The 20,469-nt window shown below is 42.4% G+C and overlaps 1 protein-coding gene across 2 annotated transcripts in view; it reads left to right on the top strand.

Annotated features, from left to right (window-relative positions):
- Positions 1-6,320: 6,320 nt before the first annotated feature.
- The window catches only part of ifih1 (interferon induced with helicase C domain 1), a 56,915-nt gene continuing 42,766 nt past the window's right edge, over positions 6,321-20,469 (top strand). The window contains exons 1-4 of one of the 2 annotated variants that reach the window (XM_060930118.1): positions 6,321-6,944; positions 15,736-15,904; positions 16,333-16,596; positions 19,472-19,540. In XM_060930118.1, coding sequence (XP_060786101.1) covers positions 6,525-6,944; positions 15,736-15,904; positions 16,333-16,596; positions 19,472-19,540 — 922 coding nt within the window. In that variant the 5' untranslated portion in view covers positions 6,321-6,524. The remainder of the gene's footprint in view (positions 6,945-15,735; positions 15,905-16,332; positions 16,597-19,471; positions 19,541-20,469) is intronic. The other variant, XM_060930119.1, reaches the window with a different exon arrangement.

Genomic DNA, 20,469 nt, shown 5'->3' with positions numbered 1-20,469 from the left:
ACCAATAATAACTGTTGTAACTGAAACTCACCTTTGTAAAATTGTTTTTTATTGGTAAATCTGAAAAGGTGTTGATAATTATGGACTGTCGAGAATTGTTGCCACCGTTCTAGTTGACATTAGCTAGCTAAATTGAAAACATTTTTATTGGTCAAGTTCTGTTCAGGGGCGGCACAGTGGTGTAGTGGTTAGCTCTGTTGCCTCACAGCAAGAAGGTCCGGGTTCAAGCCCCGTGGCCGACGAGGGCCTTTCTGTGCGGAGTTTGCATGTTCTCCCCGTGTCCATGTGGGTTTCCTCCGGGTGCTCCAGTTTCCCCCACAGTCCAAAGACATGCAGGTTAGGTTAACTGGTGACTCTAAATTAACCGTAGGTGTGAGTGTGAATGGTTGTCTGTGTCTATGTGTCATCCCTGTGATGACCTGACGACTTGTCCAAGGTGTACCCTGCCTTTCGCCCGTAGTCAGCTGGGATAGGCTCCAGCTTGCCTGCGACCCTGTAGAACAGGATAAAGCAGCTAGAGATAATGAGATGAGAAGTTCTGTTCAGGCTGTCAAGTCAAGTTTATTTGTATAGCGCTTTTAACAATAAATATTGTCACAAAGCAGCTTTACAGAATTTGAACGACTTAAAACATGAGATAATTTTATCCCCAATGAGCACGCCTGTGGTGACGGTGGCAAGGAAAAACTCCCTCAGACGACATGAGGAAGAAACCTCGAGAGGAACCAGACTCAAAAGGGAACCCATCCTCATTTGGGCAACAACAGACAGCATGACTACAACATTAACAGTTTTAACATGAAGACAGTTTCGTTGATGTAACTCTTCATTGATGGAAACTTGAGTGCAAAACTGTTCATGACAACTGCAGTCCTAAAGTTAGCAAGTCAACTGTAGTCCTCAGCCATAAAAGCATTACTGTAAGAGTCCAGAGCATCTTCCAAGTGTGACTTTCAACTGTCCTCATGGGGCCATCCTCCACAGGAGCAATGCGATGAGACTCCAACCAGACACAGGGCACCAGGATGGATCAAGCAGGTCCGAGGAGCAGAAGAGGTCAGCATCTTGATCCCAGGACCAACATGTAACTCAGAGGGACAGATTTTTTTTGGGGGGGAAGAGAGAGAGAAAACACAGGTTGTTAGGTATGCCCAATGTCACCTGAATAAGTGTAGGCAACAGTTGTCAATGTCTAAAAATAACACAAGTATTAAGTCTGTGTGGTAGGCTCACAGAGACGAGAGTCCTGACATCAGGCATAATACACAACAATGGCATGTTAATATAGTTAAACAATATCATGACCTACTCTGGCTGGATGCTTGATTGGGTGATGGGAGCACGCTCCTCAGCAATGAGACAGTTGGAATTATAGATCAGAGTGAGTGCAGGCAGATGCAGATGGGACCCTTAGGGCTGGCCAAGACAATTCAGTTACATTTGCATGGGATAACATTAATATACTGTAGCTCGCTAATGTTAATTTACATTTTCTTTATTTCATTAGAAACTCCTCTTTGCTGTCACAGAGTAATGGTACAGTCTGAGTTTGAATGGGAGTTTGGTTTTGATTGACATGTCTGGATTGAGTTGCTCAGGTGACTGGTAAAGTGCATACAGGTATGTCTGCCTAGGCTCTGTCTCAGTTTGCAACCCGATATATATATATATATATATCCTTGGTTCTCAATGTTTTTGTAGCCAGAGAACCCTTAAACTGTAAAATAAATTCCACAGCTCCTCACAGTTTAGATTTATTTCATGAAAATTATAATTAAAATTTTTAATTATATTTTTTGGAGCCATATAACTTCCTATTCCTGAACCTTCCACAGATATAACACGTTAGGTCTGAGTTGACTTTTGTGCTTGGACCCCTAAAGATAATGACTTTGATCATGTGACGTTATGATTTCACACACACACACACACACACAAAAAAAAAAAAAAAAAGCCACAAACCCCCTGACTATGCTTCATTGACCCCACTTTGAGAACCACTGGAAAATAGTACCATTTTTGATCCTGCTTATCTTGTGCTCTTTATTTCTTTTATTTTGAAGTCATTTTCCTTTCACTTTCCTTTTTCTGTTTCCTTTTTTGTAAATACAAATACAAATATTGTTCAGTAAACCCATCCTTTCTGACACTGTCAAACATGTCCTCTGTGAGTGCTTTCCCACACACCTTAAGGTGCCTGATCCCATATTCTTCTTTTAGCTGCTCCCGATTAGGGGTCGCCACAGCGGATCTTTCATCTCCATTGTTCCCTGTCTTCCGCATCCTTCTCTACTACACCTGCCACTTTCATGTCCTCTCTCTCACCACATCCACGTATCTCCTCTTTGGCCTTCCTCGTTTTCGTGTGCCTGGAAGCTCCATCCTCAACATTCTCCTTCCAACATGCTCTGCATCTCTTCTCAGAATGTGCCCATACCATCTCAGTCTCATCTCTCTTAGCTCTGTGGAGTTTTCATGTTCTCCCCGTGCCTGATCCCATCTGCTTTCATTAATTTTGATTAACTCCCATTTACATTTATAGCAAACGAAAGTTTTGATCATGAAGGTGTTACTTATATATATTTTTCCCAAGACACATTTATTAGTTTTACACGATTATAATACATTATATATAATGCATATACATTTGTACAATTTTATTGTGATTTTTTAAAGATATGAGTAAAAAACGTTGCTTAAAATGTTATTTTAGGACAGGACAGGACCATACACTGGAGGCGTACTCAAGCTGCAGTCTTACCAGCGAGCAATATAAAGTCTTCCTCATTGCCACCTCTTTAAAGTGTCTTCCACAAGTTCTCTTCACCAGTCCTAGGATCTTGTTCGCCTTCGCACACCTATTCTCGATGTGCTTGTTCCATGTTAGGTCACTTGACACAGTAACACCAAGGTCTTTTATTTCAGTTGCATATTCAAGGACCTGATTACCAAGATGGTGCTGGTAATTAACAGTTTGGGTTCTTTTCTTAGACATGTTGACAACTTTGCATTTGGAAGCGTTGAATGACATGTATGAATCAACACTCCAGCGATGAATACAATCAATGTCATCTTGAAGGGATTCCTTACATGGTTCAGATTTGATAACTTTGTACAACTTCGAGTCATCAGCGAAGAGGGCAAGTTTGGAGTCACCTTGTACATAATCCAGCATATCATTGACATAGATAAGAAAGAGCAGTGCTCCAAGTATGGAGCTTTGAGGAACACCAGATGATACGGGTAACCAATTAGAACCAATCAGTGTTCTAGTCCCTTCAAGCAGGTTTCATTCATTTGGCTTGACAGCATGCAATATTGTTACCATATCGCTCATCCTACGTGTATTACGTCACTCTACCCAATGGAGAATGAGCGTTGAATATGGTTTACGATATCACGTGGTTGTCAAGACAACATGACGTCACACGTCAGAGCTGATGCGAATATTCAGTGAGAAAGTTTTCTGCTGCGCATGTGCAGAAGCATTTCTTTGTTCGCCGGCGGTGCCCACAGTAAACTGTGAAAATGGCATAAGATATGTATTACATGTAAAACTTCCTCACTAGGAACCAATTGTGACAATTTGTAAGCAAACATGATGGCCAGGTTTGCTTCGTTAAATGTGGAAGATTTTGAGAAAATTTTGACAGAGAAAGACACGTTGAACACCTGAAAGGCTGTAAGTAACAACCCTGTTTTTAACTTTTTGTAAAATCTATAATTGTTCCATCAAATATGGATGTAGTATAATAATAATAATAATAATAATAATAATAATAATAATAATAATAATATGGGCTGACTTTTTTTCATGGTATATCAGATATATTCCATTCAGCTCGCATGATATTGAACTCGTCTTTGACTCGTTCAGTATCATGCTAGCTGAATGGCATATATCTGATATATCACTCAAAGCCAGCCAATATTATTTAAATATTATTGATCTACACAAGTAAGTAAATCTAACAGATTAGATCATATGTAATACAGGTAGTTGTCGACTTATGACTGCGTTTGGTTATGACTGACCGGTCGTAAATCGATCTGGTCGTAAGTCGGCCTATGTTAAATGAACGTAAGTATATTGTGATGTGTTATGATATTGTAATCATCTTAAAGTCTTATTTTATCAACATTTTCTTATTTCATTACCTTGGCTCATTATTTGGTTTAAGTCAAACACTGCATACTACACTGCGTACAGTACAATTCGTTTAATATGTGCAAAACAAAAAATACGAAATACAGGTGTGAAAAAGAGAAAACATTTTAGTTTGAAACATACCAAAATACAAATGTAAAACATAGCAAAATACAAAATTTAGTGACCGCTGGCATCACTGGTGCTTGGCTGTGGGTCGTCTACGTCATTATCAGCTGTTGCAGCGCTCAGGCTGGCGGGAACATTTGCTCGTTTCATAAACCAGGAGCTGGGGTGGAAACTGAATGACAGAGTGCGCGAGGGAGCACGAGAGAGATGGCGCATGTGCTTGAAGCTGGGGCGGAAACTGTATGACGGAGTGCATGAGGGAGCACGAGAGAGACTACGCATGTGCCTGGAGCTGGGACGGAAACTGTTGTACGCGGCAAGAGGCGCTACCGGGAGCTGGGGCAGAAACTGTCGTACGCTCAGCTAGCTCAGCTGGGAAACACTTGCCAGTCATAACCAGACAGTCGTAAAGTCGATCGGTCATAAGTTGCATAGGTCGTAAGTCGACGACTACCTGTATTGGCATTCAGAATATAACATTTATTTATTTATTCAGTAACATTTAGAATAGAACCAGGAACCTGTGATGTATTGCTTTCATTGTTGTCCCTGTCAGATTTCTACTGTAGTTTGTTTACAAAATTAACCATATTATTAGAATCTCTGGTTTATCACAGCAGCACAGTGGTGTAGTGGTGGTGGTGCACTGTCACCTCACAGCAAGAAAGTTCTGGGTTTGCACCCAGTAGCAGACGGGGGGGGGGCTTTCTGTGTGGAGTTTGTATGTTCTCCCCGTGTCTGGGTGGGTTTCCTCTGGGTGCTCCGGTTTCCCCTAAAGACATGCAGGTTAGGCTAATTGGTGGATCTAAATTGACCGTAGGTGTGAATGTGAGTGTGACTGGTTGTTTGTCTCTATGTGTCAGCCCTGCAATAACCTGGTGACTTGTCCAGGGTTTACCCCGCCTCTCACCCATAGTCAGCTGAGCTGGGATAGGCTCCGGCTTGCCTGCGACCCTGCACAGGATAAGCGGTTACAGATAATGGATGGTTTATCACACTCTTACACATTTCACCTCACCTATGAGTCCTTACTACCTTTCAAGCCGAACCTCCACCCTTGCATCGATCAAATCGGTCATTATTTTTCAAGCTGTCTGTCTGAATATCTATTTGACTGTCTGTCTGTCTCAATATCTCTGTCTGTGAATAGTTTAGAGATAATTCCACAGAGTTGGTGCCTTGGTGGTGTAGTGGCTAGCACTGTTGCCTCGCAGCAAGAAGGTCCTGAGTTTGAGCCCAGTGGCTGGCGAGGGCCTTTCTGTATGGAGTTTGCATGTTCTCCCCGTGTCTGTGTGAGTTTCCTCCGGGTGCTCCGGTTTCCCCCACAGTCCAAAGACATGCAGGTTAGGCTAATAGGTGGCTCTAAACTGACCGTTACACATTTCACCTCACCTATGAGTCCCTACTACCTTTTAAGCCGAACCTCCACCCTTGCATCGATCAAATCGGTCATTATTTTTCAAGCTGTCTGTCTGAATATCTATTTGTCTGTCTGTCTGTCTGTCTCAATATCTCTGTCTGTGAATAGTTTAGAGATAATTCCACAGAGTTGGTGCCTCGGTGGTGTAGTGGCCAGCACTGTTGCCTCACAGCAAGAAGGTCCTGTGTTTGAGCCCAGTGGCTCCGGTGCTCCGGTTTCCCCCACAGTCCAAAGACATGCAGGTTAGACTAATTGGTGACTCTAAGTTGACCGTAGATGTGAATGTGAGTGTGAATGGTTGTTTGTCTGTGTGTCAGCCCTGCGATGACCTGGTGACTTGTCCATAGTCAGGCTGGAAAGGCTCCAGCTTGCCTGCGACCTGTGATCAGGATAAGCGGCTACAGATATTGGGTGGATGGATGGAGTTGGTACCTGACAGAGAGGGACTCAGTCGTTGGACAAGGCCTTTCCTGGGCTTTGTCTCCATCTAGTGTTCACTGGGCAAAATGACTCTTGTAAACAAACATAACTAGTTTAAACTGCAAACATTCCTGTTTAATATTGTAGTAATTTTCTCATCAGGTCATGGGAGTCAGAACACATTAGCTGGCATGAAAAGTATTGCTGAGGACATTTCAGAGTTGCACAAATGCCAACACTGAATTCAGAAACAATGCTCTGCCCAACCTCTGCCTGTTAGGAAACCAAAAGCAGCAGGAGGGAGAAACGAAACCGAAAGCAGACGGCACGTTTACTGGGAATCTTCTGTTTTCTGCGTTTCACGTTCTGTACACACATTCTCCCGAGCTCGCAGCTTTATTCTGCACCATGGACCAGGAGAAGAAAACCATCGACTGTTTCAGAAACCGACTGAAGCAGCTGATTCGGGTCGCCCCTGTTCTGGATATGATACACTTCCTGAGCGATGAGCAAAAGGAGCAGATAAAAGCCAAACTACAGAATGAAGGAGAAATAAAGGCTGCTGATCTTCTCCTCCAGGAAATTATAAGTAAAACCTATCCAGAAGGTTGGTTCAGGGAGCTCTTAACTGCACTGGAAAGGGTCGGGTGTAAACAAGCAGCCAACTATATGGAGAACAATCCTCCCAGTCCGTCCTTGGAGGCTGAGAATGACACCTACACCAGGCTGATAGACCTGCTGAGCCTCACACTCATCAACATGAAGACCCCTGATGTGTGTCACAAGTGTTATGAGCTCCATATTCTGACCGCCGAGGATCGGGAGACTGTAAGTATGAAAGGAGTCGTGTCAATGAATCGATTCCCAAGATAAACCGTGGTTTCAGTGAAGCCTTTTGACTGTGTATCCAGATTTCTAAATGATAATACAGTCATACATTCCTTTTATGTTTAATACAAATCATAATCTGGCTGCTTTCGGCTTCCCTGATCTCAGACTTGGGTGTGGCTTACGGGGCGGAGCTGGTTGATGTGGGGCTATGACGTATAAGGGGTGGCGTTTGGGTTAGGTTGTATCCTGTGATTGGTCGTGACATCTCGCCCCTCCCTATATTGCAGGCTGCAGGGAGGATTATCTCACCTTGGTGAGTCAGGATCTCTTTTCCTGACTCTGATCTTTGAATCTACAGGGTCGCAGGCAAGCTGGAGCCTATCCCAGCTGACTACGGGCGAAAGGCGGGGTACACCCTGGACAAGTCACCAGGTCATCACGGGGCTGACACATAGACACAGACAACCATTCACACTCACATTCACACCTACGGTCAATTTAGAGTCACCAGTTAACCTAACCTGCATGTCTTTGGACTGTGGGGGAAACCGGAGCACCCAGAGGAAACCCACGCGGACACGGGGAGAACATGCAAACTCTGCACAGAAAGGCCCTCGCCGGTCACGGGGCTCGAACTCAGACCTTCTTGCTGTGAGGCGACAGCACTAACCACTACATCACCATGCCGCCCTCTTTGAATCTCATCTCATTATCTCTAGCCGCTTTATCCTGTTCTACAGGGTCGCAGGCAAGCTGGAGCCTATCCCAGCTGACTACGGGCGAAAGGCGGGGTACACCCTGGACAAGTCGCCAGGTCATCACAGGGCTGACACACAGACACAGACAACCATTCACACTCACATTCACACCTACGGTCAATTTAGAGTCACCAGTTAACCTAACCTGCATGTCTTTGGACTGTGGGGGAAACCAGAGCACCCGGAGGAAACCCACGCGGACACGGGGAGAACATGCAAACTCTGCACAGAAAGGCCCTCACCGGTCACGGGGCTCGAACTCGGACCTTCTTGCTGTGAGGCGACAGCACTAACCACTACATCACCGTGCCGTCCTCTTTGAATCTCGTTCAGTAAAATGAACGAATCTTTTTTTTTTTTTAGGGTGGCATTTTAGCCACCCCGTACAGTTCTTAAACACTAAGATAAATATGGTTTGCTTCATTTGGTAAAGCATAATACACAAGTTCACTTTAGTTAAGCTCTTAAGCAACCTCTTGGACCCAGTGACAGAGCCAGTTTTGCTGGTGTGGCCAGACTGAGACCATTGTTCACACAGTGGTGGCACATAAACTGATATCTTCTTCTTGTTATTTTTCTGTGTGGCAAGTCACTGTAAGTCTAGTGGTGTTTCTTGGTCACTCACTCATTAATTTGGGCAGGCAGTGATTGTCATGTAGAATTACATCATAAGGACCTGCATAATAAGCTTTTTAATGTATTACTAAGCTGATTAAAAAAACAACAACCCTTAAACAGTTGTGAAAATTGTGCCTTTTTAATTGGTGGTAAAGCTCACACAATAATTAAAAATGTACACACACATACAGTATATATCTCATCTCATTATCTCTAGCCGCTTTATCCTGTTCTACAGGGTCGCAGGCAAGCTTGAGCCTATCCCAGCTGACTACGGGCGAAAGGTGGGGTACACCCTGGACAAGTCGCCAGGTCATCACAGGGCTGACACATAGACACAGACAACCATTCACACTCACACCTACGGTCAATTTAGAGTCACCAGTTAACCTAACCTGCATGTCTTTGGACTGTGGGGGAAACCGGAGCACCCGGAGGAAACCCTAGCGGACACGGGGAGAACATGCAAACTCCACACAGAAAGGCCCTCGCCGGCCCGGGGGCTCGAACCCAGGACCTTCTTGCTGTGAGGCGACACCGCTAACCACTACACCACCGTGCCGCCCTACAGTATATATATATATATATATATATATATATATATGTGGCATGGTGGTGTAGTGGTTAGCACTGTCACCTCACAGCAAGAAGGTCTTGGGTTCAAGCCCAGTGGCTGATGAGGACCTTTCTGTGTGGAGTTTGCATGTTCTCCCTGTGTCTGCATGGATTTCCACCGGTTTCCCCCACAGTCCAAAGACATGCAGGTTAGATTAATTGGTGACTCTAAATTGACCATAGGTGTGAATGGTTGTCTATGCGTCAGCCCTGTGATGACCTGGCGACTTGTCCAGGGTGTACCCCGCCTCTCGCCCATAATCAGCTGGGATAGGCTCCAGCTTGCCTGCGACCCTGTAGAAGGATAAAGTGGCTAGAGATAATGAGATGATATATATATATATATATATATATATATATATATATATATATATATATATATATATATATATATATAAAAGAGAAGGTACTTATACTCGTGACCGTGGCACGTTCCGAATTTTAATTCCGTCTGTGATTCGGAAAGAGGGGGGCGGCACGGTGGTGTAGTGGTTAGCACTGCCTCCTCACAGCAAGAAGATCCGGGTTCAAGCCCCGTGGCCTGCGAGGGCCTTTCTGTGCAGAGTTTGCATGTTGTCCACGTGGGTTTCCTCCAGGTGCTCCGGTTTCCCCCACAGTCCAAAGACATGCAGGTTAGGTTAACTGGTGACTCTAAATTGACTGTAGGTGTAAATGGTTGTCTGTGTCTATGCGTCAGCCCTGTGATGACCTGGCGACTTGTCCAGGGTGTACCCCGCCTCTCGCTCATAATCAGCTGGGATAGGCTCCAGCTTGCCTGCGACCCTGTAGAAGGATAAAGTGGCTAGAGATAATGAGATGATATATATATATATATATATATATATAAAAGAGAAGGTACTTATACTCGTGACCGTGGCACGTTCCGAATTTTAATTCCGTCTGTGATTCGGAAAGAGGGGGGCGGCACGGTGGTGTAGTGGTTAGCACTGCCGCCTCACAGCAAGAAGATCCGGGTTCAAGCCCCGTGGCCTGCGAGGGCCTTTCTGTGCAGAGTTTGCATGTTGTCCGCGTGGGTTTCCTCCAGGTGCTCCGGTTTCCCCCACAGTCCAAAGACATGCAGGTTAGGTTAACTGGTGACTCTAAATTGACTGTAGGTGTAAATGGTTGTCTGTGTCTATGCGTCAGCCCTGTGATGACCTGGCGACTTGTCCAGGGTGTACCCCACCTTTCGCCCGTAGTCAGCTGGGATAGGCTCCAGCTTGCCTGCGACCCTGTAGAAGGATAAAGCGGCTAGAGATAATGAGATGAGATGAGATTCGGAAAGAGGGTGAGGAAAGTCTGAGGCTTAGTACGGAGAGGAGACGAGGGGATCAGGACACTTCGTCCAATGACCATTTCGTCCAATAGTTAAGAAATTTAATCCAAAGCCTTTTTCATATGCACTATCAATTATTTTATATTTTATATACGCGCTGCTCCATGTCTAAAAATTTAACATGTTCCAGACGGTTTTAAAAATTAATAACTCAGCCAATGGAGCTCACAGTGAAGCCAAATTTGACAGGCACCTCCCCCTAAGTCTCACCCTAGGAAAGAGCACGGTCTCGGGTCGGTAGGCCCGCACCTCGGCCTGGGATTTCGCGAACGAAGCCCTCATGAGAGCGCTGCTCTGCGCCTAAAGATTTAGTATGATCCATACTATGGCACTCATTTGTTTTACAAAAATGTGTTTTGCTTCAGTCAAATTCCATTGAGAAGTCCTCCTTTTTTCAAACAAACAAATACCTGAAATATAAAATAACTGATAGTGTGTATGAAAAAGGCTTTGGATGAAATGACCTGTATTCGTACTTGATGGTCAGTAGAAGCATCTTATCTTCAGAAAAGCCAGAGTTTTTTAAATAATATGGCTCAAAACCACACATATCCATCTTCACTTGATCGTTCAAAGCGTGGTAATACTGAGAAAATTCAGCAAGTCATCCATAGACAGCTACTTGTTCTTCTTCTGTAATTGTGTTGGTGGTGGTTGATATTCAAGTTGAGTGTATTACCGCCACCTACTGTTTGGGTGGAGAACTACTAGTTTGAGAGTGCACTGTTGAATTGTGTGTGTATGGGAACAACTGCATACAGCAGGGGTCTTCAATTCTATCCGCAAAGGGCCAGTGTGGCTGCAGGCTTTCATTCCAACCAAGCAGGAGCTACACCTGATTTCACTTGTTTAATCATTTCACCCTTGTCTCCAGTCAACAATCAAGTGAGCCTCCAATTTGGCTGTAATGAAAGCCTGCAGCTACACCGGCCCTTTTCGGATAGGATTGAAGACCCCTGGCATACAGACATAAAGTGGTGCTTGAAAGTTTGTGAACCCTTTAGAATTTTCTATATTTCTGCATAAATATGACCTAAAACATTATCAGATTTTCACACAAGTCCTAAAAGTAGATAAAGAGAACCCAGTTAAACAAATGAGACAAAAATATTATACTCCATCATTTATTTATTGAGGAAAATGATCCAATATTACATATCTGTGAGTGGCAAAAGTATGTGCCTCCTGACCGCCTGGTGAAAGAAACTGTCCTCCGGGCCAAAACCAGCAGGCTCAAGGACAGTTTCTTTCACCAGGCGGTCAGGAGGCTCAACTCCCTCCCTGTTCTGCCCCTCCTCCCCCCTCTGCCCCCTGCCACAGATTCTGCTCGCACACCCCCCTGCCCCCCTTCAGCATCTGACATGTCACCCTCACAGTCCCCCCCAACACACACACACACACACACACACACACACACACACACATACTCTCAACGTTCATTAACACACTGAACTCAGGGACTGCACATTTCACTTTACCTCGCTCATTTGCACTATTCCGCACTACCTTGAGGTGGATTTTATTCAGAATAGAACATAGATGGCATATCAAATGTTTAAACTGAGAAAATGTATCATTTAAAGAGAAAAATTAGGTGATTTTAAATGTCATGACAACAACACATCTCAAAAAAGTTGGGACAAGGCCATGTTTACCACTGTGAGTGTTTACCTTTACTCTTTACAACAGTCTGTAAACGTCTGGGGACTGAGGAGACAAGTTGCTCAAGTTTAGGGATAGGAATGTTAACCCATTCTTGTCTAATGTAGGATTCTAGTTGCTCAACTGTCTTAGGTCTTTTTTGTCGTATCTTCCATTTTATGATGCGCCAAATGTTTTCTATGGGTGAAAGATCTGGACTGCAGGCCGGCCAGTTCAGTACCCGGACCCTTCTTCTACGCAGCCATGATGCTGTAATTGATGCAGTATGTGGTTTGGCATTGTCATGTTGGAAAATGCAAGGTCTTCCCTGAAAGAGACGTCATCTGGATGGGAGCATATGTTGCTCTAGAACCTGGATATACCTTTCAGCATTGATGGTGTCTTTCCGGATATGTAAGCTGCCCATGCCACACGCACTAATGCAACCCCATACCATCAGAGATGCAGGCTTCTGAACTGAGCGCTGATAACAACTTGGGTCGTCCTTCTCCTATTTAGTCCGAATGACACGGCGTCCCTGATTTCCATAAAGAACTTCAAATTTTGATTCATCTGACCACAGAACAGTTTTCCACTTTGCCACAGTCCATTTTAAATGAGCCTTGGCCCAGAGAAGACGTCTGCGCTTCTGGATCATGTTTAGATACGGCTTCTTCTTTGAACTATAGAGTTTTAGCTGGCAACGGCGGATGGCATGGTGAATTGTGTTCACAGATAATGTTCTCTGGAAATATTCCTGAGCCCATTTTGTGATTTCCAATACAGAAGCATGCCTGTATGTGATGCAGTGCCGTCTAAAGGCCTGAAGATCACGGGCATCCGGTATGGTTTTCCGGCCTTGACCCTTATGCACAGAGATTATTTCAGATTCTCTGAATCTTTTGATAATATTATGCACTGTAGATGATGATATGTTCAAACTCTTTGCAATTTTACACTGTCGAACTCCTTTCTGATATTGCTCCACTATTTGTCAGCGCAGAATTAGGGGGATTGGTGATCCTCTTCCCATCTTTACTTCTGAGAGCTGCTGCCACTCCAAGATGCTCTTTTTATACCCAGTCATGTTAATGACCTATTGCCAATTGACCTAATGAGTTGCAGTTTGGTCCTCCAGCTGTTCCTTTTTTGTACCTTTAACTTTTCCAGCCTCTTATTGCCCCTGTCCCAACTTTTTTGAGATATGTTGCTGTCATGAAATTTCAAATGAGCCAATATTTGGCATGAAATTTCAAAGTGTCTCACTTTCGACATTTGATATGTTGTCTATGTTCTATTGTGAATACAATATCAGTTTTTGAGATTTGTAAATTACTGCATTCCGTTTACAATTTGTACTTTGTTCCAACTTTTTTGGAATCGGGGTTGTAGCACCATGGTCCTGGAGAAACTGTGTTTTGTTTTGACTGTGTACTGTACCACCTGTACAGTATATGATTGAAATGACAAATAAGGGACTTTGACCTTGAACTATTGGACTAATAGTAATTAACTGTTGGACTAATTAGAACTAATAGCCAAGACTATTGGTCATATGACTGCTGTAACTTCTTGAATAATGAATGAGAGCCTCAGATCCAAAGACCCATAATTATGATTTGTGAATGAATCAGTCATTCCTACACTAAGAATATGCAGCAGTCATGTGATAAATGAATGAGAGACTCATACCCGAAAGATCCGTTCTTGAATGGAGCTGAACTTGAGTGATACGCATGTGCTAACCCAAGGAAAAATGAACAGATCACTCACTGAGACAACTCGTTACTCTCGAGTCATACAAAAGTTTAGTAAAAAATGAACAAACCATTCACGAATGACACATCACTAGCCTCGGCTGGTGACCAACATGTATCATGTTTTATGTTGTTGTTACCTGTGTGGTAGATACAAAAAGCAAAAATTTCATTTCTGGGTCCATACAATATTTTTGGATGCCATTCTGGATCCATAGTGAATGCAAACTTGGATAGCTCAGTTCACTTGTGATGTGTTTGTTTTAAGGCAAACATGACACTTTGCATGATGACCAAACATCTCCACCTTGGTTATATCGGTCCAAATGATGATGTTCCTGAAAGTCTGTGGTTTGTTCAAATGCAATTTTACAAACCTAAATCGTGCTTCCATATCCTTTTTGGAGAGAAGGGCACTTTCTAGCAACCCTTCTTTGAAAACAATACTTGTTCAGTGTTTTTCCGTTGGTGCTGTCATGAGCATAAAAATTTAATGTGTATACAGAGGGCTTTAGGTCACGTAGGCCTGTAGCGCTTGGGTGTTTCTTTATATCTCTGAGCATTAAATGGTCTGACATTGGACAGATTTTACTGGGACACCCACTGCTGGAAACATTGGCAACTGTCTTGAGGGCTCTCCATTTGTAAACAGTCCTTCTCACTGTAGACTGGCAAATTTCAAATGGTTTCTACACTCTCAGAAAACAAAGTACATCATTGTACCTTAAGGGGTACAATGGCTTGTCACTGGGGCAGGACCTTCTAAGGTACTTATTTGTACCATTTATGTACTGCTTGGGAACATATATGTCCCTTTTTGACCTTTAAAAGGTACACATTGTTACCTTGAAGTCCAATAATGAGCCCTAGGGGGTACATTAGTGTAGATTGTACCTTGGGGGACAGAAAAGGACCCCAACTGTACCCCTGTTTCAGACAGTGTAGATAGCCTGAAAACCCTTCCCAGACTGATGAGCAGCAACAATTGCTTCACTGAGGTTATAGCAGAGTTGTTCACATGTAATAAACTGCAAGTCCATGTCAAGTTTCGAGTCTTTAAGTCAAGTCTTAAATCAACAGAATCTACATGAGGAGTTTATAGGAACTTTAACTATATAGTCATGATAAAGAAAGTGTATAGCAACTATAAGGAACAGTATTGTTCACAGTAAGGGGGGGGGATAAAAAAACCCCTAAAAATTACTTTGTTTTGATAATAAACAATTTTACACACATAAAGGAATATTAAGGTCCAACATTACAATATACTCTTTGGTCTTGACATATTTTAAGACCTTTTGTCTCTAAAAAAATTAAAATAAAAAAAAACATTGAAAACATGAAATGGGCGGCATGGTGGTGTAGTGGTTAGCACTGTTGCCTCACAGCAAGAAGGTTCTGGGTTCAAGCCCAGCTGCCGACGAGGGCCTTTCTGTGTGGAGTTTGCATGTTCTCCCCATTGTCTGTGTGGGTTTCCTCCGGGTGCTCCGGTTTCCCCCACAGTCCAAAGGCATGCAGGTTAGGTTAACTGGTGACTCTAAATTGACCGTAGGTGTGAATGTGAGTGTGAATGGTTGTTTGTCTCTGTGTGTCAGCCCTGTGATAACTTGGCAACTTGTCCAGGGTGTACCCCGCCTTTCGCCCGTAGTCAGCTGGGATAGGCTCCAGCTTGCCTGCGACCCTGTAGAACAGGATAAAGCGGCTAGAGATAATGAGAATAAAAAAGACAACAAATGTATTATAAATTATTTTGTCAGTACACAGATGAATAAAACATTAAGCAGAAGATAATTTTATTTTTCTTTCTACAGTATGTGTGTTCATGCAAAAAGGAATAAAGCAAACTAATTCAAGGCATCCTTGAGTCTGGGTGTCAGTGCAGTACAGTTTTATTCCAGCAGAGGGTGAAGTGGATTCATTTATAAGACCTGTAAAAGACAGATTTTTCAATGTAAATTTTTATTTGAGAACTAGACAGATATATTCTCTCTCTCCCTCTCTCTCTCTCTCTCTCTCTCTCTCTCTCTCTCTCTCATATGTTCACACACTATACCTCTGACTAGATTTTAGCAGTGACAAGACAGTCTGGCAACATGGCTGGAGCTCGCGTGCTGTTGTCTCAGCTGCCGAAGAATGAGTTTGGCTGGTTCTCTCAGTTCCTGGATGCTTTAAAGATGACAGAACACACGCGGTTGGTGCAGGAATTACAGGGCGAACCTGATGGGCCCAGTGGTAACTCTAAACACACAGCCTTTACATCTTGTACAATTTTGTGGCGTAGATGCAACAGGCACCATAGCTCAAGGCCTGTATCTATACATAAATTTCCTGTTTCTATATTGTTCACAATATTTAATTAAATTCCCTTATTAATATTTCATTACACTCCATTTACTGTCGTTTTGAATTATATAATGTCAGAACAGACTATATAACGACCAAGTGTTCCATAGAATACAGAGACGAAATACAGTAGTTAATGCTGTATTTACTAAGCTCTATCCCGCCCTGTATTTCTGGTCTAGTATTATAAACTTTGAGATAGAAGGAATACATGGAGCAACCAAATAATACAATGGCCACTTGATACTGTACATACATATGTATATATAGACATACATACAAAGCATATAGTTTTTTTTATTGGCTGGATGTTTCAGAGTCATCTGCTGATGTTGACAAACCATCTCTAAAGGATGAGAGTGAATTGGCTACACAGACTGAAACAAAGATGGGGGAAGCGATTTTGGGTAGCCCTTCTTCCAGATCTGTCTCTTCCTCTCCCAATTTGGCATCTGACTCCTCTCAGGTTTCAGTCTTATCCACTTCTTGCCTTGATGCTACAGCTCTTGACAGCAGTATGGACAGCAGTATGGACAGCAGTGGCTTAAGCTCATTTGCTGAGCTTAGCACTGGAGGCACAGGTTGGCCAACCTCAGACACACATTCATTACACCCTATTACACTCAGAAACAAGACTGCATAATTATATGATATCATACAGTCATATATACATACCACCACAGGGAACCCGACCATAAGTGCAAGGCAGCGTATCTCATAAACACGACCACCGGACAATGAACTTTATATCTTTATTTACATAAAATAAATGGGTTTTATCCAGTGGTTATTTTTAATTTGCTTTTTTTTAATAACATGGGATTATTTACGAACACATTTTATGGAAAATAGTCACGACAGCTTCATATAAAAATAGTTAAAACAGATTTATTAGTCCACTAGCTTGTTGGACAATTGATAGTTTTTGTCATGTAAGGGTGATAGATGGATGTAAGTGCAGGAAGAGTTTTATTGAAAACGCACTAGCAAGCAGATCCAAAACGGAGACAAAGGCAGAGTCAAAAAGCAGACGTGGTCAAGCAAGGCACAGACAGGATATCAGAGATAATACAATACTCACAGTCCAAAAACACAAATGGGGTCAAAACCAGAAAAGCGATACAAAATACAAAGCTTTCGCAAAGTCTGTGTGTTCTGAGGGTCCTTATATGTCTGTGCTGTGATTACGCTCTAATCAGGAACAGGTGCATGCTAATTAGTCCTAATGACCTGTGCATGCTTTGCAGTCTGCAGCTGTGCACTCCGAGCTCCAAAGCATGTGGACATGAAAGATGTAACCAGACAACTGTTTGACATTTCAAGTTTGATATTCAATCGTAACTATATAGTAATGATGTAAAGTAAAAGCACTGGTTCACTGCTGTTCACCAGACACCCAGCAGAGTCACACCATAAATGTCATTGTGTTGTTTCTAGCGCATGGCATGCGGTGGCAAAGAGAAGAATAAATATGTATTTGTAACTGTGATGCATATCTTATTATTGGTGTCACTGTCACAAGACAACGCAGCAATTTACTAATGTGAAATACACAACACTACACAATTCGATGGCTGACATGCTATATGCTATAATAATTATATTCAGGTTGATTTTGTGCTCTTGCAAATATTTTGTTCATACACTCATCAGGAGCTCTCCTTTTAGGCAGTGCTCATATACCGTATACTAGTGCATCTCAAAAAATTAGAATATTGTGAAAAAGTTCAATGTTTTCCATCAGTTATTTAAGAAAGTGAAAATGTTATATATTATCGACTCATTACACATAAACTAAAATGTTTCAAGCATTTTTCTATTTTAATCAGTATGGCATACAGTACAAAAACATACAAAAAACATCTCAAAATATTAGAATATTTCATTTCAAGTTTGAGTAAAACAGTATGAACACAGTGTATCCCTCGGTCTAGTTCAGTACACACAACCAGAATCATGGGGAAGACTGCTGACTTGACTGTTGTCCAGAAGATGATCACTGATGCCCTCCACAAGGAGGGTAAGCCACAAAAGGTCATTGCTGAAAAGGGTGGCTGGAAAAGGTGCACAAGCAACAGGGATGGCCGCAGTCTTCAAATCAAATCAAATCAAATCAAGTTTATTTGTACAGCGCTTTTAACAATAAACATTGTCGCAAAGCAGCTTTACAGAATTTGAACGACTTAAAACAGTCTTGAGAGGATTGTCAAGAAAAGTTGATTCAGGAACTTGGGAGAGCTTCACAAGGAGTGGACTGAGGCTGGTGTCAGTGTATCAAGACCCATCACAAACAGACATCTTCCAGAAAGGGGATACAACTTTTGCATTCCTAATATCAAGCTACTCCTGAGCCAGAGACAATGTCAGAAGTGTCTTATCTGGGCTAAGGAGAGAAAGAAATGGACTGTTGCTCAGTGGTCCAAAGTCCTCTTTTCAGATGAAAGTACATTTTGCATTTAATTTGGAAATCACGGTTCTAGAGTCTGGAGGAAGAGTGGAGAGGCACAGAATCCAAGGTGTTTGAAGCCCAGTGTGAAGTTTCCACAGTCTGTGATGATTTGGGGTGCCATGTCATCTGCTGGTGTTGGTCCACTGTATTTTATCAAGTCCAAAGTCAACACAGCCATCTACCAGGAGATTTTAGAGCACTTCATGCTTCCATCTGCTGACGAGCTTTTTGGAGATGCTGATTTCCTTTTCCAGCAGGACTTGGCACCTACCCACAGTGCCAAAACTACTACCAAATGGTTTGCTGACCATGATATTACTGTGTTTGATTGGCCAGCCAACTTGCCTGACCTGAACCCCATAGAGAATCTATGGTGTATTGTCAAGAGGAAGATGAGAAACACCCGACCCAAAAATACAGATACGCTGAAGGCCACTATCAAAGCAATCTGGGCTTCAATAACACCTCAGCAGTGCCACAGACCGATCACTTCCATGCCACACCGCATTGATAGAGTAATTCATGGTAAAGGAGCCCCAACCAAGTATTGAGTGTATAAATGAATATACTTTTCAGAAGTTGGGCATTTCTGTATTGTAAATCCTTTTTTTGATTGATCTTAGGGAATATTCCAATAATTTGAGATACTGGATTTCTGATTTTCATGAGCTATAGGCCATAATCATCAAAATTAAAACAAAGAAGGCTTTAAATATTTCACTTTACATGTAATGAGTATAGAATATATGAAAGTTTACCTTTTTGAATTAAATTATGAAAAAAAGTAACTTTTTCATGGTATTCTAATTTTTTGAGATGTACTAGTATGTATATATATATATATATATATATATATATATATATATATATATATATATATATATATATATAATTAAGAAATGTAACACAAAGTCAACAAAAATTATAAATCGCAACTATGAGTCTGTCAAGGACTCAAATAATGTCCTGGATATGTTCCTGCTTAACACCATTTTATTCTTCCACAGATTTGGACCTGTATGAAGGCAATGATGAGGAAATAAGAGAGCAAACAACAGAGAGTTTGGATCAATCAGGTACTGAATTGTGCCATTTCAAGATAATGCAAACCAGTGAAAAACAAATCTGCCTACTTTTGCCTTAAAAGAATTTATGTTTTGCAAAATCATATTTATGATTTATGATTCGGGCGACGGGGCGGCACGGTGGTGTAGTGGTTAGCGCTGTCGCCTCACAGCAAGAAGATCCGGGTTCAAGCCCCGTGGCTGGCGAGGGCCTTTCTGTGTGGAGTTTTCATGTTCTCCCCGTGTCCGCGTGGGTTTCCTCCGGGTGCTCCGGTTTCCCCCATAGTCTAAAGACATGCAGGTTAGGTTAACTGGTGACTCTAAATTGACCGTAGGTGTGAATGTGAGTGTGAATGGTTGTCTGTGTCTATGTGTCAGCCCTGTGATGACCTGGCGACTTGTCCAGGGTGTACCCCGCCTTTCGCCCATAGTCAGCTGGGATAGGCTGCAGCTTGCCTGCGACCCTGTAGAAGGATAAAGCGGCTAGAGATAATGAGATGAGATGAGATCTTAGGGAATATTCCAATAATTTGAGATACTGGATTTCTGATTTTCATGAGCTATAGGCCATAATCATCAAAATTAAAACAAAGAAGGTTTTAAATATTTCACTTTACATGTAATGAGTATAGAATATATGAAAGTTTACCTTTTTGAATTAAATTATGAAAAAAAGGAACTTTTTCATGGTATTCTAATTTTTTGAGATGTACTAGTATGTGTGTATTAGTGCTGTCAAAAATGTCGCGTTATTAACGCGTTAACTTGACTCGATTTTAACGGCGATAATTTTTTTATCGCAAGATTAATGCTCTGTGACATGATGCCACGCCCTGCACAGCCAGAGTCCTCTGCCCTCCCCCGAAGAGCCACGGTGCTCGGCTTAGGTTTCGTTTTCCCATCGGCGGCTCCAGCCCCACTTTGCAGTGGCTGTGACAAGA

This window comes from Neoarius graeffei, chromosome 9, assembly GCF_027579695.1.
Source record: "Neoarius graeffei isolate fNeoGra1 chromosome 9, fNeoGra1.pri, whole genome shotgun sequence".
In the NCBI taxonomy this organism is placed as follows: domain Eukaryota; kingdom Metazoa; phylum Chordata; class Actinopteri; order Siluriformes; family Ariidae; genus Neoarius; species Neoarius graeffei.
This window is presented reverse-complemented; position numbering and strand designations above follow the sequence as displayed.